The 23,508-nt window shown below is 36.9% G+C and overlaps 1 protein-coding gene across 2 annotated transcripts; it reads right to left on the bottom strand.

Annotated features, from left to right (window-relative positions):
• Positions 1–235: 235 nt before the first annotated feature.
• LOC111883539 (putative ion channel POLLUX-like 2) lies at positions 236–8,486 on the bottom strand. 2 transcript variants are annotated; one of them, XM_052764370.1, is made up of 24 exons: positions 8,125–8,486; positions 7,056–7,132; positions 6,651–6,775; positions 6,154–6,440; positions 5,840–5,911; positions 5,664–5,739; positions 5,454–5,552; positions 4,912–5,066; positions 4,714–4,818; positions 4,517–4,603; positions 3,648–3,732; positions 3,399–3,546; positions 3,228–3,304; positions 3,070–3,150; positions 2,576–2,776; positions 2,392–2,505; positions 2,182–2,274; positions 1,919–2,045; positions 1,658–1,734; positions 1,411–1,458; positions 1,202–1,271; positions 1,026–1,099; positions 821–931; positions 236–704 (listed from the first exon to the last, which is right to left on the bottom strand). In XM_052764370.1, exons 1-24 carry the CDS (start codon positions 8,199–8,201, stop codon positions 603–605), a joined length of 2,568 nt encoding a protein of 855 aa, XP_052620330.1. In that variant the 5' UTR covers positions 8,202–8,486; the 3' UTR covers positions 236–602. The 2 variants fall into 2 exon arrangements, with proteins under 2 accessions (XP_052620330.1, XP_052620331.1); XM_052764371.1 differs by lacking the exons at positions 7,056–7,132; positions 8,125–8,486 and having other exon boundaries at positions 6,154–6,457.
• Positions 8,487–23,508: the final 15,022 nt, after the last annotated feature.

Raw genomic sequence — 23,508 nt, forward strand, 5'->3', positions numbered from 1 at the left:
GTGCTAGAACATAACCCATTCAATGATAGATGCTAGAGGAAAGATTACTTCCATTGATTTCTTCATCAATCATCATAATATCGTATTTTCAAAAGTTCATATCACATCATCATACTTTAAAAAATCCACTCAAATACAACAAAGTCATCCAAATTTTGTCATATTACGAAAGAAACAAAAAATTAAAAGTACAACGCTACGATATGGTAAATTCTCAAAGTACAACTCCATCATAAATAAATAGAAAGTGAAATACTATGATAAAAATAAGTAAAAAAAAAGAATACTATAATTCTCTCATTTGACCCCATCACGTACCAAAAAAGTCATTTACCACAAATATATATAATATAAAACAAAAATGACCACTTCATTTCTCATTTTCTAATATTTTTTTTCCTTCTTTTTACACTCAAAAGTTCCAATAATTGCACTTTACACCATACTTTTCCGCAAATCTTCCCCTTTCATGTATCAAACTCAAAATCAATTTGTACGTGAATCATTTTATCTTTTTTTTTAACAACAATTATAACTTCTTGTTAAAAATTGTCTTTGATGCTTGATTTTATGGAAGTATTTCTTGGAGAAGAAGTCAAGATTTACAAGAGAACAGGTTGTTCTCCTTCAAGCTCCGATATAACAATCAGAGAATCCGTGAGTTCAAGAGGAAGAGGCTCTGATTTGGGAACAGGGTTTATAACCTAAAATAGGAAGATAAAGATAATGTAAAACACCTTTTTAATTAGTTGTTTCTATATTAAGTAAGTTAAAAAAAAAAAAAAAATGAAAGAGTTATATTTATATATGTATGTTTCACCTTTTTGTTGTTTTTGACATAACCAATGGCTACTTCTCTCCTCAATCGTGCTCTTTCAGAGAGCTCAGAAAACGACAAATGCTCATCCCCTTTCATGTACAAACTTATGTCCTGAATAAAAAATAACAAAAAGATTTACAATAATAAGATTTTTTTTTTTTTTTTTTAATTGTCAAATTTGAAAGAAGGAAGGATAAATGTTTACTTTCACATAAATTTCATCTCCATCAGCATCCAATATGTCTTTCCAAACTGCATTCAATTCACTGTTTTCGGCCACTAATATTCAAAACAGATATAAAATTAAAATTATAAGAAAAGAAAAAAGTTTTATACATAAAAAAAAAAAAAAAGAAACAGAGTTTTTTATATATATATAACCTTGAGCTGTTACAAGGCTCATTATTTCTTCAGCTGCTATGTAAGTCAATGATGGCTTGATTCTTGTAATCTAAATAGTGATAACATTAATTTTCAACATAAAAGAGATAAATGCAATAAATAAACTTATATCCAATTATAATTTCAGTTTTTTTCTTATCATTAAATCGTAATTAAAATGATATATGTAAAACAATTTATTATACTACCTGTTTGCCTAGTTTTGAGTCAACAATTTCTGCAACCAGATTTTGAACCTATAGTTAAGAAGAGGTCAAAAGTCAAAGTCAAAGTTAAATTACCAAAAAAGTCAATTTATGCAGCAAAGTTGATTTTTTAAGCAAACTAGGCAATTATGTTTTTCATGTTATGACAAAAGATATACAATTTTTTTTTAAGGTAAAAACACTGTTGCATAAATACTTTCAGCAAAAAAAAAAAAAAAAAAATAGCAACCTTAACACCAAGCTTGAGACAAATACTTTCAGCAAGAAGTAGAGAATATGCAGACTGCTTATCTGCCCCTGATGGATCTATAGAATTAAAGAAAAATGTTAAATGCAATAAATACTTTCATTTATTTATTTGTTTATAAGAGAAATATACTTTAACTTAAAAGAAAAGAATCAAAAGCACATGGAGTTGTAAAAGTAAGAAATGAAAATATATTGCTATTTTTTGCATTTAGGTTAAAAAGAAAATAATAATTAATAATACCTTCAAGCAACCACTCTCTATCAGATATAACAACAACAGAAAATGGAACATCTTCTCCTTTTTTAAGAGACTTTTGAGTGTGTTCAATTGTTTCCTTTAAAGTATCATAGTCCCTTGGGTTCCCAATCTGTTTATTTAGGCAATTATTTATGATTTTAAACAAAAAAATGGAAAATAATGAGCTGAGTGTGGGGCCCACAAGGAGCCGAATTTAGATAAAAAAAAAAAAAAAGAAGAAGAAGAAATTCAATATTTCAAATTACCCTGTGGATGACTTTAACATGTTTTATCTTGTGTTGACCTGAAAATTTGTATGTTTTTTCTCTATCTGAAATTGGCACATCTGAAAGAATTTCCTACATGAAAATTAAAATTGTAATTCCATTCCATTCCCGGTTTCATCAGGGAAAACAAACAATGGAATGAGCAATTCCATTCCATTCCATTCTGTTCAAGTAAAAATTTTAACTTACAACAACACTTCCAGGACCTAAGTAATTATCATATTCTTGAATCATATCAACAACATCTGATCTCCATCCAAGTAATAATATGCATTCTTTGGGTCCCACACTCCAATCTGATGCCTACATTTATCATTTATCACTCAAAAAAAAAAAATGTTAAAAGAATAAAATTTAAATGAAAAAGTATTACCTTTGACCCTGGTTTTGCTGGACGTTTAACAATTTTCTCCAAACGTGACTTTGCCATTTGAAGTGCATTATGTGGAGCTTCTTCACCAATCTTTTTTATAACTTCAAGTTTATGAGGGTCAATTTCGTCTTCTTCTTTTATTGAACTAAAATATGAAATCGGTGTTTTGTTCTTCCCAGTTATAGGTGCAATGAATAATACCTATAAATGCAACTTATTATTATATTATAATCACTTATAATAATTTTATAATATTATATATATATATATATATATATATATATATATATATATATATATATATATATATATATATATATGTTTATACTTTGTCATCTTCATCTACAACTTCATTGTCCAGTTATAGGTGCAATGAATAATACCTATAAATGCAACTTATTATTATATTATAATCACTTATAATAATTTTATAATATTATATATATATATATATATATATATATATATATATATATATATATATATGTTTATACTTTGTCATCTTCATCTACAACTTCATTGTCCATTGGATGGAAATTTATCTTCCCTTTTTTATAAAGACCACAAACAACAGCCTGAAAAAATAAAAAGAAATTAACAATATATATAAATTGTTATAAATACATTTAAAAAAAAGAAAAGAAAAACTAACCTCTTGAAATCCAATTCTTAGTTGACCATATTTCAATCCAGCTAGATGAGGAAAACTGGAAAGATTGAATACATTTTCTGCAAAAAACAAATCAATTAGCTTAGCTTAGTACTATTGATTTATTAGCCCTTTTGACAATGATTTGTGATAAAAAGAAAAATTGGAGGGTACTTTGGTAATTTAGCAAATGTCTATAGATCTTTACAAGCCCTTTTTGTCGAGAGCATTGAACAAATAACTTGGATGTTACATTTTCCACAGGTTCTACTTTCAACCCTGAGATTGACTTCAAAAGCTCACATGTATTTGGGCTTGAAACCTAAAAACAAATTATAAAAATATATTTTGGTTATACACTTTGAAACACGATGTATTTTTTATTTTTTTATAAAAAAAAAAAAATAAAGAATAAAATTTAACCTCAACAATTGCAGGAACAGATTCCATGTCTGAAATAGGTTGAAGAGCAAGAACTGATAAAAATGCATCTGTATCTATTCCATACCTAACAACTCCAAAAAAAAAATTCTATACTATCAAAAATAGCAAATTTACTTTTATTTATTTGTGGATTATATTTATAGCATTGAAATTTCAACTTTTTTCTTATTTGACATTGTAAATTGAAAAATGTATCTACTTAAACATTGTAATTTCACTATTTTTCTTATTAGTGACATTATAAATTGAAATTTTTATCTAATTATATCAAAAAAGACCTTATACTTTGTGTTTTCTTTGGATTAAAACTCAAAAAAAAAAAAAAAAAAAAAAAGACCTTTTATTTTTTCTGAAAAAGCCCTCAACTTTGTATTTTTTTTCCGAAAAAACCCCTCAACCTTCTAAAGGCTTCCAAATAAACCCTCACATTTTACAATTTTTTTTGGGTTAGTCTAGAAAAAAACTTATATTTTGTGTTTTTTTCCGGATTAAACCTCAAATTTATTTTTTGCCCGAAAAAGACCTTGTATTTTTTCATTTTTCCCGATTTGGATCTAGTTATTTTTTTCCAAAAAAAATTGTAAAATGTGAGGGTTTTTTCGAGAAAAACTAAAAAGGTTGAGGGTTTTTTTCGGAAAAAAAAAAAAAAAAAGTTGAGGGCTTTTTCGGAAAAAATGAAAAAAATAAAAGGTCTTTTTCAGGCAAAAAATAAATTTGAGGTCTAATCTGGAAAAAACACAATATCATAATAGGAAGAAATGAAAGTAAGATGTTTTAATAAACAAATCAATGAAAGTATGTTTTGCTATTTCTTACATTTACTGATTTACCCTTGAAAAGAATCTTACCTATCACCCTTAGTTGGCAATATTATTATGGCACGTGCCTTATTGGCTGCAGCCCTTTGGAATGATTTTGTTAAGCTTAGACTACAACTGCACAACAAGAAAGAAACCAAAAATAGAAGAAAATTTATTTATTTATTTTTTTTAAAAAAAAAAAAAAAAAAAAAGGAAACTATCTATTGCTAATGAGACAAGAATACCTTTTTGTAAGGACATCGATATGATGAAGATCTTTTGCAATACTATCAGCAATTTTGTCCATTTGCTTCCTTGGGATATCAGACAAAAGAAGAATTCTTTGCCTCCTATTTATACATTTTTTTTTTAAAATGTAATTACACTTACATGTAGTCATATAAATATATATAAATTTTAAATATTTTTTAAGACATTATTACCTAGCTGTAGCTGTACCTAATCGCACAGAAAACTCATGATATTTGTTTAATTGCTTCAATATGAAGCTCAAATGACTATTAACTCCACAAATTATTATATGATCAGTCTCTAGAACTTGCATTTGTGCTCCTTCTCTAAGCTTTTGCATGTTATGCTGTACAAATACACATATCAATTGAACCTTTCTACACTTTTTTCAATGATAACAAGGGCATTTTCGTCTTTTTCACATGTGAGAAGGTCATGTAATGTCCAACCTTTTTTGTGGGGGACAAAAGTTGCAATTATTGTCACATTAACATTGATCACAGTTGGACTGGAGAAGTTTTCCAGGATCACTTTTAATGATGAGGATTGGAAGGGCATTTTCGTCTTTTTCACACATGTCATGTCCCAACTTTTCGGGTGTGACAAAAAATTGCAACTTTTGTCCCATTGACATAAGTCCCAATCCTACTTGCACTTGACAGGATTGGAGAACTAATTTTAATGAGGACAAGGGTATTTTCGTCTTTTTGCGCATATGATTCAAGAAAAGTACCCTAAATTGCTCTGTCATTGTTCCCAAGAGGCGAGAATAAAACAAAATGCCCCATATAGCAAGAACAAAACCAATAACACGTTCAACCCTAGTTCTTTGCTGCATAAAACATGTACAAATTTATTAAATATCATTTCACAAAAAGCTATAAATAGTTTGTTTTATTTCAGAAAAAATAAAATAGAGAAAATTATTAAAATGAAATCTCACTTTCAGATGTGTTGATGAAGAACACAAACATGCCCAAGCTTCCCAAAGACAATCTTCAAATGACTGTGTATTACGCCTGGCATTATAATGAAAGTCTGATATTAATATAATCAAATAACTAATATAATAAAACAATAATTTAATAAAAGTCTTTGACTAAAATATAAAACAAGTACCTGTACTTATAGAAGAGTGTTCCACCAATAAGAACAAACGAAAAGCAAGCTAAAAGGAGCACAATCAAAAACCTAAAAATAAAAATAGTTAAGTGGCTAAACTCAAGGGTAATTTAGTCACTAAACAAATATTTTAACAATCATAAAACACAGTTCAATGTCTAAATTGATAAAATGGTTAGGAAAAATGGTTTTTTAGTAAGAAGGATAAAAAGAAGTGTAATGGTTTTTTAATCACTATTGACGATAGTTAAGTGGCTAAATTGGTAATATGGTGGAAGTACAAGGGCTTTTCTGTAATTTGTTAAACTTACGTGGAAACATTTCTCTCAAGTTGTATGTTGAATAAGTACATGATGCGCGAAAATCCCCATTTGATGTCATGAAATGAAGGCAAAGATACATCCAATTGCAGAGGTGTGGGTTTATCCAAAGAATTAGATATGCATGCAAAAGGCAAACTTGAAGTGCCAAATGACTGAATTACCCTTGAAAGTAGATCTTTTACAGAAGCAATCACTGTTTTCCCATGATCTTGTTGTATCAGTTTGACAACTAAGCAAGATGCCAATGCAGCTATCATCATCCTTTTTCGATTCACCTGCAGGATTAATTCATCTGTTGAAATTTGTCACTTTATCAATATTTGCAACTTGATTTTCCTAATTTCTATTTAAATGTCATGAATCTTTTTTTTTTTTTTTTTTTTTTTCTATAACCATTTGTATTTATAATAAAGTGAGTTTTTCTTGTTGGTGATACATAAAGTTGATCACTGAGACATTGCATTATGGATTGCCATTATGCTCACCTGAGGGTAATCTGGTAATTTCACCTTCAAGAGCTGTGAGTCAATATTTTTCATGAAGTACATGTTCATTGAGACACCTGTCTTATGTTTATGTGATGCTTTTATTGAATTGACCTTTCGCTTTCCTAACAAATGAAAAAGATAACATGTATAAGATCATCATAAGTAACTTTTTATTTTCTACTTTTAGGCTATAAATGCAAGAAATAGCAATTATATCTTCCTTATTATAAATGAGTCGATTTTTCAAAGTAAAGTACAATGCTTAAATAAGAAAAACAATGGAAGTATGGCTTTGTAATAGAGAAAAGAAAGAAAGATGATATAATAAAAAGTTATATGAAAGTACATTGCTGATGTTATTAAGAAGTTCTTATAATATAATATAAGTTGCTTTAGACTCACCTTGATGATTCTTAAACATGCCATTTACATGTAAAGCTGAAGAATGAATCCAGCAACATGAATCTTGGATTGATTCTCTGAAATCATTGTATCAAAATCAGCTTCTGATTCCAAATATACCAAAGAGCTAAATACAAAAAATAAAAAATAAAAAATGGTAATGTACTTTCAACATGGATCTTTCTATTAATTTTCTTTTTATGAAGATATTGTACTTTAAAAAGTACTATCCTTTTAAAGAAATGTACTTTCACTTTTTTCAAAAGTACAAAGTTGTAATAGGAAGAAATGAAATGGCTATAACTACTAAGTGGCAATATAATGAATGATGATGGGGCCCACATTGAACAATGAAAACTTCAATGAAAGTTGAGTTGAAAAACTGCACTAACATTCCACAGTGCTCAATATTTCCACTCACAAAAACTAACTCTCCAATTTCTTCATGTTTCTTCCCTAAAAGTTATGGAAGGAAATACGTGGGGCTCCAATGTCTTGATAGTTGATAATTAGATTAAAAGGTTATAAATCATCCATTTATACATCATTAAAGAAAAACCCACTTCCTTTATTGGGTATTATTTATATAAATGAAGGTTAATTTTGTCATCAAACCTCTAGAATATTGTGGCTGCTAGAATTTGCAATTAAATGTAAGCTGTTGTAACTAAAATTAGAGTACATCTAATTTGATTGCTTATTGATGAGTATGAGAAGAAACTAATCAAGAAAGTGTAGAATAGTAGCATCGTATACGTCTGATGATGTCTAGAAGAAAAGGGAAAATAAGACATTTACAGAAGGGATGTAATTCTAGCTTTTTATTGCACACCAGTTGCTTGTAAAAATGCGTGAATCCACGAAACTTCACACAGACGAATCACAATACAAAGACACCCAAATAAAGCAAGTTTGATCATGACAGGGATGCTTGTGGATTTGTGAATACAATTGATACAAGCCCAGATTATAATGAGTGGCAGAAATTAACTACTACATGAAGTCGATTGTCTGTTATGAAGTTATGAGAAGCAATCGAGTTTACGGATTAGAATTAATAATGCCTGACCTCTTGGGACGAGAAATCCTTGAGATATTTTGAATTCTTGGGGATATCCATGGCTGAAAGCTATGCAAGATGACCATCTCCTCTCTCTCTCTTTCTCTCTCTAACTCTCTCTCACTCCCTCCCTCTTATTACTTGCACTCTCGCTCTAACAACGGAATGAAAAACAGCAATTACACGTGGGGTTGATGAAATTCATCCTGAGATTGAAGTCGACTGGAATTTGGAAGTATTTGGAATCAAAAAGGTGGGACATTTGGCATTGGATTTAAACGGTGTGAGTTGATTTTGAGAATTGAGATTGAGAATGTGTTTGTGAAGGTGGAGGGGTGGGAGATACAACCAAGAGAGTGCAATTATCATAGTTTGAATTGTTCCATTTATAAACGAATTTCTTATTCATTTGTAACCGATTTTTTATATGTAAGAAAAGGTTGACTATGAGAATAAAATACAACAAAATAGAATAACCTAGACCCTTAATAAAAAGTTTTTTTCTTATGTGAAAATAATCGTAATTGCCTTTTTTTTAAGATTTTTCCATAAAATACCTAAAAAAGTAGAAAAAAAAAACAAAATAGCTACAATTTCTATAGGCCATAGATGTAAAAATCCATGAAATTTGTTTTTATATGAAAATAACAATCCTTTATAAAAAGTCATATTTTTTTTAGCTTTAAAATAGGATAAATCTATAAAAAAAATAAGCCAACTTTGAACCTTCATTCCTTTTTATACGAATTCTGTTTGAAGTGAAAAATTTTCATTGTGGTCTATGTAACAAAGCATATCTACGGACATGTCACACTCGTATTTGGATATTGAGAATTCGTATTTTGTAAGCTCCAAGTTAGGATGGCGTGTGATTCTTGGAGATCTATGTAACAAGGGATATATATGGACATGTCACACTCGTATTTGGATATTAAGAATTCGTATTTTGTAAGCTCCAAATTAGGATGGTGTGTGATGCTTGGATTTTTTTAGAGGTCAAAGTAATTAGATACTATATTAGTGGATAACATATAACATTACACATACACTTAAGAAAGACATATAAATATTTAAGTTGCAAAGGGGGTAACATCACCAAGGTGTTGTTTGTTGTTTCGAAGCGAAAATGTCTGAAGTTTGCGGACCACCTCTGCAACCCTCTGTAGCAGAAGAGGTGGAACAAACAGCTGCAACATTTAAAAAAAAAGTTTGTTTGTTTTTTAACGTCTGCAGACTGTTGCAGTAAGTTAAAGTAAGACGTGAAGAGGTTTGAAGCAGCTGGTTTAGTGTTGCGCCACGCAGCACACGCGCAGCAGTTTTTAAGTCAGAAGTCTTCTGAAAAAGAAACAGCTACGAAGGGCTAATTGTTGCGCGTGTGCTGCGCGGCGCAACAATAAGAGGCCAGAAGAGGTTTTTTAGAAAAAACAAACAACACCCAATACATCGTTTGCTAATTCCCATTGAGGAGAAGGCGTAAATGGTATACCATTTCAGTTCGGTGTGCAGCTCGATACACGACATAAGTCAACTTATAGTTAACAAATTAGTAAATCTTTGGCATGTTCAATGATATCATTGATGTTATCGCATGCCTACATGGTACATCACCTTTTTTTTTGCCATTTCCCACATCTAAAAACCCTCTAATCGAGATGTACAATATAGTTTTTATTTGAAATTGTAACTTCATAGTTGAAGCTATAGACATTCTCCATGCTTGACACTTCTACATTCTCCTAAGAAGGTTGGTTTCAACATAAGGTGTGAGATTGTAACACCCGAGTCGCCAGGTATGAACCTTAGCAATTATTTCAATTAATCAACGACTAGTCGAGAGTATGTTGGGCGTACACAAGGTATGCACGACGTACTCCCTTTGCATGCACGTTTTGGGATAACCCCTACGTACGTTGGGCGTATCTAGTCGTACACAGGGCGTACTCAAGCCAGAGGCAAGCCCTAATTTTTAGGGTTTTCACCCTATTTAAGCTCATTAAGTCCTTCAAGTTCATCACCGTATCAGCCTCATTTGCCTCTTAAGTCATATCTCGAAAACCTAATCGATTTTCCCTAAAGTTTGAGCTTGTGTGTGTGTTTTGGGTGTGTGTGGTGCTTAGAGAAGAAGAAGACGATTTATGAAGAAGCATTGGATCAGAAAGAGCTTGTAGATCCAGAGGTTTCTCATCATTTCTAGCTTATTAGAGGTAAAAAGCTTCTACCTTGATGGCTCCATGTGTTAGTTTTTAGTTTAAGGTTTATTTCATCATAAAATGGTCCTTAAGCTATTTATTAAGAGTATGAGATACTCCAGAAGGTTATAATGTTAGATCCTAGTGTTTCTAACGTCCACTAATCATAAAAATGGAGTCTTGATGGATTAAGCTCAATCATGTAAGGATTAAAGGTGATTTCATGAAGATAATGTGGTTAAATCCAAGATTTGCCCCATTAAGACATGCAAAAGCATAAAGTTGGCAAGTTTATGGCTTAATACACTTTAATAAGCCTGGATATACAATTGGATGTTGGGTCTTAACTGATTAAGACCTTAGAATGAGTTTTTTTTTTCCAGCTGCAGCATACGCCGGGCGTACCTAGGGGTACGTTACGCGTACACGTCTAAGGTCCCGACATGTGTACTGATTGGTATGTTAAGCGTACTCTCAAGAGTGGACTTTGGGCTATACTTCAGTCAATGTGTGGGATTTAGGGACTTTGGGCCCTTGCTGGGCCGGAAGCTTTTCTGTGATGGGCCTTTGCGATTGGGCCTATTTTGGACATAGATTATCTTTTAGACTTCATGGCTAGTAATATTTGGGTCTTGATGGGTTAGGCCAATAAGGCAAAAAATAAGTAACTTTTTCCCATTAAGGCCAGGATTTAGGGTTTGGACTCACAGATTGGATTATTGACCTAATTTCTAATTAGGGTTTATTTACTTGTGATTTAGTGGGGATTTTCCGATTTAGCAGCCCGATCATTTGTTTGACTGTTAGCGGACTGAGGTGAGTTTGCTCACTATATTGTAGGACACTAGGATATGTTATGTGCTTGTAGTCTTGGTTACTCCTGATGTATGCGTTATATGCATGTGTGCCTGTTTGCTATAAGTGGGGTGAAATAGACCCGGTATAGCCTTATGCTGACATATGAGTTGAAATAGACTTGGGGGTGAAATAGACCCGGTACGACTTGGGGTGACACATGAGTTGAAATAGACCCAGGGGTGAAATAGACCCGACACAGCCATGAGCTGGCAGATATGTATAATATGCGGTATTTTGGGGAACTCACTAAACTTCGTGCTTACAATTTTCAATTTATTTTTCAAGTACTTTTTTGATCGAAGGGGAAGGGCTCGGGATGATTGCATCGCACACACCATCTTGTTCTGCATTTTGTTGGCTTAATGTATTTGGATGATTATTGACGTACTCTGATCTTCTTTTGTGGTTTTATGAAAACGTTTTGGATGATGGTTTTGTTATTTTAAAAATGAAATTTTTGGTCTTAAATTTTGGGATGTTACAAATTGGTATCAAAGCCTTGGTTTGAGGGATTCAGGCATACTCTTGGGTGTATCTGAACTCAAACTGAGGATTTGGTAAATTTTTCAAAAAGTAAATGTTTTATAAAAGAGTTTTCTAATAAAAGAAAGGGGTGTGGTGCATGCAATCCACCGAGATCAAGTAATTTTTCCCAAAATACCCATATATGTTTTATGATATGCTTTGATTTGTGAATCTGTGAATCACATGCTAGATTAGGGCTAAGGATATTCTCACGACTGCGTGATAGAATGCTTGGAGAGATGCATGTGTATGTCTGCTGTATGAGCTTGTAGACTTGCATGCTAGTACTGATCAGTCGGTGATAGGATGGTCTGTTTAAGTTATGCTTATTCCGATTACTCGATGCTCGAATGTTGCTTGCTTTGTGCTTTTAGGAATTCCCATTAACTTCAACTAACTAGTAAGCGAATATGTTAAGTTACATATTATTAAGACTAGATAATTTTAGAAGGTTAGGTTTTAACTCTATTGCGCAACTCTTGTTTGAGTCCAACCATTGTAGTGTGAGACCTTTCATTCGAAGAATTATTTGGTGTTGGTAATAGGTAATTGTATTTGTGAGCTAGTTAGAGGGTGTTAGGGGGAGTTCTTTCTGCATCTGATGGCGTAGAGTAGTGTGGGGGTTGCCCTAGGAAGACCTAATAGGTGATTCGGTGTTAAGAGCCTTGTCATATTGAGAATTGTTGGGTTGATAAGGAAGTGACCTGGAGGACTCGGGGCGATCCTTGAGGAAAGTGTGGATAAATGTGGAAGGTAGTATGGGTCCGTACTACTGGAAGCATAGGATCTGTACTCGAGTTAAGGAAAGTCACGATGATACCATGAATCTTGTAGAGAATGGGATTCATCGATGTATATGTATTTATGTGTTCTTGATGGTTTAAATGGTTTATTTTCAGTATGATGGTCACTCGAGGAGGATCTGGTAATGGTTCTGGTGCCAGTGAGGGTTCGGGCATTGGGGTCGGACATATGAATGATCAGATACATGAGTTCATTTCATTAAAGATTACCTGTAGTATTCTTGAGCAGGCTTCTTTGATCTCTGGTACGGTTAAGGAGGATATTTTGGAGATTATGGATGGGCACTTGGGCGCTTTTCATTCTGAGATGATGGCAATGGTAGGAGCCCGCTCTTTGACTTTCCGCGAGTTCCGGTCATGTGGGGCTCCAGAGTTCTTTGGGAGGAAGGGCCTGATTATGAGCAAGCATTGGTTGGTAGACGTCAGGAACACCTTTTGAACTAGTATTTGTCCTAAGGAGGCAAAGGTCAGACTTACATCCTGTCTTCTGAAAGACAGAGCTCGAGACTGGTGAGAGGAGGTTGGGCACTCCTTCGAACGCGAGGCGATTGATTCCATGACTTTGGAGGATTTTGTGATGAGTTTTCAGGCGAAGTTTGCACCTATGATTGAGGTCCAACAGTTGGCGGGGGAGTTTTAGGACCTTCGTCAGACTACTGAGACGGTGGTGGAGATCACTGATATGTTCCGTGAGGGGGTGTTATTGGTTCTGAAGTATGTGACGGATGAGGAGATGAAGAAGGCAAGGTACCATGAGATGTTGAGGCATGATATCAGGAAGTTTGTGAGTTGATCCAGTTGCAAGACATTGGAGGATATGATAACGCTCACCAAATAGAAGGAGATTAACTTGGAGATGGAGAGGAAGAGGAAATCAGATCAGGTTAAGGGTTCAAAGGGTTCGAGAAAGAGGCCTAAGGTATTTGATTCGAGATCGAGAGGCCAGCAGGGTCGGGGCCACTGTGGCAAGTGCGTCAAGACGCATGGTGGAACTTACAAGGGTGGTGGTGGTGGTTCAGGCTACTATAATTTCAAAAAGACTGGGCATTTTAGTTGGGATTGCACAACCACTACCCAGGGATCAAGCCTGATTTGCTTCCATTGCAATCAGAGGGCCATAAAAGGCCGATTTTCCAAGTCTAGCAGCGGCAGGACCGGATGCAGCTCCCGCTTCAGTAACTTTGAGGATTAAAGATGGCCGCCAGGGTAAGGCGGATGCGCCTGTTGTGAGGAGCAGGGCTTTTCAGTTGACAGCCGAAGAGGCTCGTGCAGCACCAGATGTGGTAACGGGTATGTATCTTCTCCTTATCTCTTTAATTATGTTAATTTTCTGCTTATTTTTGTGTGTTTTAGTTTAGGATCGTTCTGTCACACCCCTAAACCAGAACGGCGGAAACGTTCGGGGGCGGAGGACGTCATATTCAGTATCATAACAGTTCATAGAAAGGAAAGTACACACCACCATACATATAAAAAGGTTTTAAAAATGTTTATATGATTGTATTCATTACATGTTCAAAAGATAAATACATAAACATCTTTCAAAAGAAGTAATTAACACCAGCGCGTTAATCCCCAAAAGTTGATTTCCAAACCTGCTTAGCGGTTCCCTGAGAATACAAGTTATTTCAAAGAGAAAGTGTCAACAATTATGTTGGTGAGTTCATAAGTGGTTTAGAAAATTTGTATGCCATTCCAAATTGAGAGTATGTTTTCCAAGAAAATCCTTTATTTTCTTATAAAAGTGTGAAATGCATGAGAATATTTGTATTGAATAATGTAGATAGTTGAATCAAGAAAATCCCTTATTTTCCTATTAGTTGTTTGTTTTGTATACCGGGAAAATCCCATATTTTCCTAAAGTGATAGTTAGCCTAATGTCCCAGACTAAAAACCGAAAGCAAAAGACATGCCTTAGGGAGTTAGAGCATAGATTTATATAATAAAACCTATTAGAAGATTTCAGTTTGTTAGATGAAGAATAGTTTTAATAACTACTCATTCATCAATCAGAAGTACTATAATAATTGTATATCCGATGAGTTTTATAACCATACTAAACATAATATGCCTGTAGCGACGTTCTTCAGACGTCGTAGTGTTATGACAAACTGTCACCCCAAAGGACGGACTGTAGCTAATAGTCAGGGCGCGGGATCATGACTTCCCGTATAGATCTATACACATTTGACATGTTCTCCGAACGGGAGACTTTGGTTATAGACAGGACTTGAAGCGGTACCTTTTAGCAAAAATGTATTATTTGAAGATGTACACGTCTCACAGATTCTCAACTAAGTCTGTATTAAAGTAGTAGTTTCGTATGCAAAGTTTATCCTTTTTCACAATGTTCGACAATGCATAAATCATAAGTTTTTAAAATGTATTAAAACGGTTTAGCAACGAAAGATGCTTTGGAATTGCTAAATACTTTGTATAAATCTAGTGCATGCAAAATGTGACAAGAGTTTTCACATAGTAGTAGTGAATCACAAGTGATTCATTTGATAAAAACGAGTACAGTGAAACTTTATGAAATACACGATAATAACCGTATGTTTACTTGTATTCCCCCACTTAAAAGAGTATAAAAAGCATTTAAAATGTATTTAAAAATGTGTTTGTAGGGGTATGAACTCACCTGAAGGTGTGAAGAAAGCGAGATGGAAACCGGGCAGAATTTCGTCTTGGGAAACGGATTTTTCTCGGGATTCTCGGGAATCTCGGGAGAAAAAACGATCTTCGGGACTTGGGCAAAATGACCAGGGATTCGAGTTAGCACGGGCACGGAAAACGAGGCAAAACGCAAGAGAAACGAGAGGAAATGAGTAAGTTTTCCCGGAACCCTCGCATCCCTTTTATAGGGGCTGAGAGGCCTCGGTACGCGGGGCGTACCCGTGCGTCATGCATGACCGAGTCCTCGACTGCCCCGGAGCTCGGATGGGACGGGGCATAGCTCGCATAGGAGGCGACGTGGTCGAATCGAGGCCCTTGATTTGAGTACGCGGGGTGTACGAGGGTACGCAGGGCGTACCTCGGTTCCATCTGCTAACTCCTCTTCGGATATTACCAAGAGTTTAAAATTAAAAATATATATTAATTATTTATTGAACTTCAAAAATTCATATCTCCTTCATACGAACTCCGTTTTCGACGTTCTTTATATCCACGCGTAGGTGAGACTAAGATCTACAACTTTCGTTTAGATTCCATCGGCAAATTCCGAAATTATTTTTACTATTTATTTTTAAAAGGCCGTGTTTAAGGCATTTCTTTAGAAATTCACAACTTCTTTATCTGACGTCGGTTTTTGCCAGACTTTTTACCGCTGAATTACCATTGCCGAGACCTTCGATTTTCGTTTAGGTCATTCCGGCCAAAAGTCGCTCGATCTCCGATTCGAGTTTTTAGCTGCCTACTGCTAAGCCGAACTAAAAAAAATCATAAATTCAATTTACGAAGTCGTATTTGGGCGTTCTTTTTATGTACTTTTGCAGTTTAACGATATCTATGACTTTCATTTAGACACCTAAGGTCAAAAGTATTTTATTGAAACTTTGCGTTTTTACGTAACTTCGTATTGCCGGTTTTTGTCGGAAAACTTAGAATGGTCATAACTTCTTCGTTATAACTCGGATTTTAGTGTTCTTTATATGCTTGGAAATCTTAAGACGATATATACTACATAGCGTACTCCAACCAGAGCTTTTGAATACTTCATTTTTCGATGGTATCCCAATTACTTTTTCCAAGAGGTTACAAGACTCGATTTTCAATGACCTGAAATGACGGGTTGTTACATCATCCTCCCGTTAGAGGGAATTTCGTCCTGAAATTTTAATACAAAAGAAAAGTTTTATGGGCTGAGGAAGAGGTGTGGATACTTCTGATGCATTTGATCTTCTCGTTCCCAAGTGAACTCAGATCCCCTCTTAGCATTCCATCGGACCTTTACTATTGGAATGCGACTCTATTTAGTTCGTTTAACTTCCCTGTCCATGATCTCGACGGGTTCTTCCACAAAGTTAAGATTTTCATTTAGTTCGATTTCATCGAGTGGAATTACTAGTGTTTCATCAGACAAACACTTTTTCAGGTTTGACACGTGGAATACTGGATGTACTTTGTTAAGCTCGATCGGAAGTTGGAGTTTGTAGGCCACTGGACCAACTCTTGAAATGATTTCGAATGGTCCAATGTACCTAGGATTTAGCTTCCCATGTTTTCCAAAGCGTATCATGCCCTTCCAGGGTGAGACCTTCAGTAGTACACGGTCGCCAATCTGGAATTCCAAGGGTTTACGTCTTTTGTCGGCATAGCTCTTTTGCCTATCCCTTGAGGATTTCAGTCGTTCTCGTATTTTCACGATCTTTTCAGTCGTTTCTCTGATGATCTCCGGACCAGTGAGGGTGCTATCTGGGACTAGACCTTTTGCCAATTGCGTGTCGCCCACTTCTGTCCAACACAGAGGTGATCTACACTTACGGCCGTAAAAGGCTTCAAATGGAGTAGTCTTGATACTAGTATGATAACTATTGTTATAAGAGAACTCGACCAAAGGTAAGTGAACATCCCATGCTTTACCAAAGTCGATTACACATGCTCGCAACATGTCTTCCAAGGTTTGGATTGTTCTTTCACTCTGTCCATCAGTTTGTGGGTGGTATGTTGTACTCATATCCAACCTTGTTCCCATGGATTTTTGCAATGATTGCCAGAATCTAGAAGTGAATCTGCTGTCTCTATCTGAGATGATGGACATCGGCACTCCATGAAGTCGTACGATCTCCCGGATGTAGGTTCTTGATAGTTTTTCCATCTTATCAGTTTCCTTGATCGGTAAGAAATGAGCGGACTTGGTTAGTCTGTCGACGATCACCCAAATAGTATCTTGGCTACCCCGAGTTTTGGGCAGTTTCGTTATAAAGTCCATGGAAATCTGCTCCCATTTCCACTCAGGTATTTCAGGTTGTTGGAGTAGGCCTGAGGGTTTCTGGTGTTCTATTTTTATCTTGGCGCAAGTCAAACACTTGCTCACATAGGTAGCAATCTCCGCTTTCATGTTTGGCCACCAGTAGAGTTGCTTGAGATCTAGATACATCTTGTCTGACCCTGGGTGTACGGAGTATGGAGTCTTGTGTGCCTCGCTCATAACTACCTCTTTGAATCCACCAAACTTGGGTGTCCAGATTCGGTTCATGAAGTAGCGTACTCCGTCACTCTTGATTTCTAAGTTCTTGTCCATTCCTCTAAGGGTCTCACCTGTCACGTTTTCGGGTTTCAAGGCCTCTATTTGAGCTTCCTTGACTTGTGCTGACAGGTGCGAATGGATCGACATGGCTAATGACTTCACTCTTCGGCCAGAGTACTCCTTACGACTAAGGGCATCGGCCACGACGTTTGCCTTTCCCGGATGATAGCGAATCTCACATTCGTAGTCGTTGAGCAATTCGACCCAACGTCGCTGTCTCATGTTTAACTCTTTCTGGTCGAAGATGTATTGGAGGCTCTTGTGGTCTGTAAAGATAGTTCACTTGGTACCGTATAGGTAGTGCCTCCAGATTTTAAGAGCGAAGACCACCGCTCCAAGTTCTAAGTCATGAGTGGTGTAATTGACCTCATGCGTTTTCAGTTGTCGTGAGGCATATGCAATAACCTTTCCCCTCTGCATTAGCACACAGCCCAGTCCTTGCTTCGAAGCGTCGCAATACACCACAAAATCCTCGGTCTCCTCTGGAAGAGAAAGGATGGGTGCACTGCAAAGGGCCTGTTTCAAAGTCTGAAATGCAGTATCTTGCTTTTCTCCCCAGTTGTAGGTCACACCTTTCTGGGTTAAAGCGGTAAGAGGTTTTGTGATGCTGGAGAAATTCTGAATGAACCTTCGATAATAACCAACAAGACCTAGAAATTGGCGAATCTCTGTTGGAGTAGTTGGGGCAGACCAGTTTTTGATAGCCTTGATTTTTGATGGGTCCACGTGGATTCCTTCCTTGCTGACTACGTGACCGAGGAAGTCCACTTTTCTAATCCAAAACTCACACTTTGAGAATTTTGCATAAAGTCTCTCAGTCCGTAACGGCTCTAAGACTTGTCTCAGATGTTGACTATGCTCTTCTTTATTCTTTGAATAAATGAGTATATCGTCTATGAATACGATCACAAATTTATCCAAGAATGGACGACATACCCGATTCATTAGATCCATGAATACGGTCGGGGCATTGGTTAGTCCGAACGGCATCACTACGAACTCGTAATGTCCGTATCTCGTTCAGAAGGCCGTCTTGGGAACATCGCTCTCCAGGACTCGTAGTTGGTGATATCCTGACCTCAGATCGATCTTGGAGAAGTAGTTGGCTCCTTGGAGTTGGTCGAATAAGTCGTCGATTCGGGGTAGGGGGTATCGGTTCTTGATGTTAAGTTTGTTGAGTTCTCGGTAGTCGATGCACATCCTGAATGATCCATCCTTCTTTTTCATGAACAAGACGGGTGCTCCCCATGGCGAGAAGCTCGGCCTGATGAATCCTTTTCCAAGTAGCTCATTCAGTTGGCTGGATAGCTCCTGCATCTCTGCCGGGGCTAATCGATAGGGTGCTTTGGCTACAGGGGGTAGCTCCGGGAACCAGATCGATTCTGAACTCAACTTGTCTCGCGGGTGGTATTCCCGGAAGGTCCTTGGGAAAAACGTCGGGAAAATCGCATACGTCAGGCACATTCTTGACGTCCTGGACTTCGCGTTTCACATCTACAACATGTGCCAAAAATGCGTGACACTCTTTGCGTAGGCACTTCTGAGCTTGGATACATGAGATGATACGAAGAGTGGTACTGGGTTTGTCGCCCAAGACAATGAAAGTTTCGCCGGTATTCCTGTTGTTTGCCTTCCCTGCGGTAGTGCCCCGTGTCTCCGCACTCAAAGTAGGCGCGGCTTACTCCAATATTAGTAGTGGGGGCGGGTTGTTGGGTTGGCTCTTTGCAATAGCGGGCTGTATGTCCCTTCTTATTGCACCTGGTGCATTGAAGGTCACGGCAGAGACCGTGGTGGTGGAAGTTGCATTGGTTGCATTTCGGAAGTTTCCCATTGTATGAGCTTGTAGGGGCAGTATTGGTAGGTACAGTAATAGCATGGATCGCTACTACTTGTTGTTTCTTGGGGTTCTCCTGTAGGGTTTGCCCCCTTCTCTTGTTCCAAGGCCTATTCTGGCCCTGTGCCTCCTTAGATGGATTGGCGGTAGTTGCAATGGTACCCTGTTTTACCCCGTGGTTGATGAGTCGTTGAGCCAGGCGTTTAGCGCTGTTGTAGGTGATAGGGTTGGAAGCTAGGACATGCCCTTGAATTTGGGGTGACAACCCCCAAATGTACCTTTCAACCTTCTTTGATTCTGGGTTGACCATGGTAGGGCATAATGCAGCGAGGTCGTTGAACCTAGTTATGTAGGTGACTAGATCAGATCGAGTCATTTTCTGATTCCAAAGCTCCTGCTTAAGCTTTTGCACTTCGCCCCTTGGGCAGTATTCTTCCAGTAGTAGAACCTTCAGATCTTCCCAACTCATGGCGTTGGCGACAGGGAGCGTCACCAAATTCACATGGCTTTTCCACCAAGTGAGGGCTCGATCTATGAAGGTGCAAGCAACGAACTTGACCTTGCTTGTTTCTTGGCACGAGCAAATCTCGAAGACTGTTTCGGTCTTTTCGAACCATTACATTAGTGCAATGACTCCTCCCATGCCATTAAAAGTCTTTGGCTTTGAGTTGGAGAACTCCTTGTAGGTACACTCCCTCACTTGACCACGGCCGGTGCCATGATTTGAATGATTCGTGCTGCTTCCTATACCTCCATTTGCATTGGAGTTTATTTGTGAGAGAGCTGTTGTTACTGCTGCTGTGATAGCTGCCTGGACCATGGCCGGATCATACGTTGGTGGTGGAGGTGGTGGTGGCACCGTGCCCGGTCTGGGCCTCAGGTTTGGACGAGGAGGCATCGCGCTGCCAAAAGAAAATGAGAGATTATAAGTTTTGGTGATTGCAAGTTGAATGATATTGAGTTAACTTCCTTTAATAGTTTAAGGATTTGGTTTGGCCAACACAGGGTTCTGAGACTGATTTATAAATGAAGTTTGAATAGATGTACTTATGAATTAGACGAACTGTACATAATCAAAACAGAAAAGAGGTTTTCCCTATATATTTTAAACGTATAGTTGTGTTACATCTGAGTTTAGACAAATTTTTTGACCTTTATAAAGGTCTCCGATTACAGAAAGTTTAAAGAAAGTAATACTTTTATCCGAAGTCCTAATTTATAACAAAATTTGAAATTTTGGCAAGCACTACTTGCGACGTAGGTTGCGCTTGGAGCTTGACTCCGCATCCGATTGCTTCGACTCCATTAGACGCCTATCAAAAGCGGCTTGTTGTTCGCTTAATTCGGCTAGGGCTGCAATCATTTGTGCTTGAAATGCCTCAGTTTGGAGTTGGGCATGGTCCTGAATCCCATCCAGCCTACGGATGTCAGAAGTGTGAACCTGCACTTCTACGTTGATTTCGCGGATCCGGTTGGCTTGAACTCCGGATTGATAGCACTGGTTGGTTAGTTTGCCAACCATGACCGGAAGTGCTTGGTCCGCCGATCCCCCACCCCTGACATCATAAAAGTCTCGGCACATGCCATAGGGAGGGCGTAAGCTTTGTTGTTGGCTCCAATGGTGGAGGTGACTCCCCCACACAGGAGTGGGTCCTTGGAAGTTCCTCACATGGACGGGAGGTTGTGGGGCCGGTGGATTGATAACCTCTGGCTCTGAATCTGTACCAGAGTCAACTCCTTCATCCAACTCTATAGGTTCTTCGTCTTCTTCGGGATCTTCTTCGATCCATCCTCCATTACCTTGGTTGGGGTAGTAGGGGTCATTGGGGTGGTGGGATCCAGCCATTGAGTCTGTACGAGAATAGGGTTAAGAATTTACTATAAGCTATAGTACATGAAATTTACCCTTAAGTTTAATGGTTGTTGATACTCAAATACTCCCTTAGTATTATTTAACGATATGCTTTTTGATAAGTTTTAAATTTGTTGTCCACTGCAGACACTCCTTGGCACACGTTAGTCGGCTCTCGGACAAATATAGTTGATCAGGCTATATTCTTCCCAGTTCCAATTACATGTCCCAAGGCGTACCTGCACTGCACAACTTATTTGTAATACTTCTAAAATGGTCCGATGTGAAACTGTTATAAGTATGAAATGAGTACATGCTTACTTTACAAAAACTAAATAAATTTAATTTCAAAAGTATGACTCTTCTCAGAGTGTTTTTGCCCAGTTGAGTTTATAGTTGTATACCAAAAATGGTTTTGATATACTTAATTCACTATAAACAATGCTTTGATACCAATCTGTCACACCCCCAAACCAGAACGGCGGAAACGTTCGGGGGCGGAGGACGTCATATTCAGTATCATAACAGTTCATAAAAAGGAAAGTACACACCACCATACATATAAAAAGGTTTTAAAAATGTTTACATAATTGTATTCATTACATGTTCAAAAGATAAATACATAAACATCTTTCAAAAGAAGTAATTAACGCCAGCGCGTTAATCCCCAAAAGTTGATTTCCAAACCTGCTTAGCGGTTCCCTGAGAATACAAGTTATTTCAAAGAGAAAGTGTCAACAATTAAGTTGGTGAGTTCATAAGTGGTTTAGAAAATTTGTATGCCATTCCAAATTGAGAGTATGTTTTCCAAGAAAATCCCTTATTTTCTTATAAAAGTGTGAAATGCATGAGAATATTTGTATTGAATAATGTAGATAGTTGAATCAAGAAAATCCCTTATTTTCCTATTAGTTGTTTGTTTTGTATACCGGGAAAATCCCATATTTTCCTAAAGTGATAGTTAGCCTAATGTCCCAGACTAAAAACCGAAAGCAAAATACATGCCTTAGGGAGTTAGAGCATAGATTTATATAATAAAACCTATTAGAAGATTTCAGTTTGTTAGATGAAGAATAGTTTTAATAACTACTCATTCATCAATCAGAAGTACTATAATAATTGTATATCTGATGAGTTTTATAACCATACTAAACATAATATGCCTGTAGCGACGTTCTTCAGGTGTCGTAGCGTTATGCCTGTAGCGACGTTCTTCGGGACTTGGGCAAAATGACCAGGGCTTCGGGTTAGCACGGGCACGGAAAACGAGGCAAAACGCAAGAGAAACGAGAGGAAATGAGCAAGTTTTCCCGGAACCCTCGCATCCCTTTTTATAGGGGCTGAGAGGCCTCGGTACGCGGGGCGTACCCGTGCGTCATGCATGACCGAGTCCTCGACTGCCCCGGAGCTCAGATGGGACGGGGCATAGCTCGCATAGGAGGCGACGTGGTCGAATCGAGGCCCTTGATTTGAGTACGCGGGGCGTACGAGGGTACGCAGGGCGTACCTCGGTTCCATCTGCTAACTCCTCTTCGGATATTACCAAGAGTTTAAAATTAAAAATATATATTAATTATTTATTGAACTTCAAAAATTCATATCTCCTTCATACGAACTTCGTTTTCGACGTTCTTTATATCCACGCGTAGGTGAGACTAAGATCTACAACTTTCGTTTAGATTCCGTCGGCAAATTCCGAAATTATTTTTATTATTTATTTTTAAAAGGCCGTGTTTAAGGAATTTCTTTAGAAATTCACAACTTCTTTATCTGACGTCGGTTTTTGCCAGACTTTTTACCGCTGAATTACCATTGCCGAGACCTTCGATTCTCGTTTAGGTCATTCCGACCAAAAGTCGCTCGATCTCCGATTCGAGTTTTTAGCTGCCTGCTGCTAAGCCGAACTAAAAAAAATCATAAATTCAATTTACGAAGTCGGATTTGGGCGTTCTTTTTATGTACTTTTGCAGTTTAACGATATCTATGACTTTCATTTAGACACCTAAGGTCAAAAGTATTTTATTGAAACTTTGCGTTTTTACGTAACTTCGTATTGCCGGTTTTTGTCGGAAAACTTAGAA

The sequence above is a fragment of the Lactuca sativa genome, chromosome 5 (genome assembly GCF_002870075.4).
Source record: "Lactuca sativa cultivar Salinas chromosome 5, Lsat_Salinas_v11, whole genome shotgun sequence".
Taxonomy (NCBI): domain Eukaryota; kingdom Viridiplantae; phylum Streptophyta; class Magnoliopsida; order Asterales; family Asteraceae; genus Lactuca; species Lactuca sativa.

Bases quoted from the DNA above. Each gene is read 5' to 3' on its own strand.
- LOC111883539 (XM_052764370.1), bottom strand. From the start codon at position 8,201: ATGGTCATCTTGCATAGCTTTCAGCCATGGATATCCCCAAGAATTCAA. The intron at 4,819-4,911 runs GTAATAATGTCT...ATGTATAAATAG, and splicing joins TTAGGTACAGCTACAGCTAG to GAGGCAAAGAATTCTTCTTT. The intron at 1,459-1,657 runs GTTGCTATTTTT...TCTTAACTATAG, and splicing joins GTCTCAAGCTTGGTGTTAAG to GTTCAAAATCTGGTTGCAGA.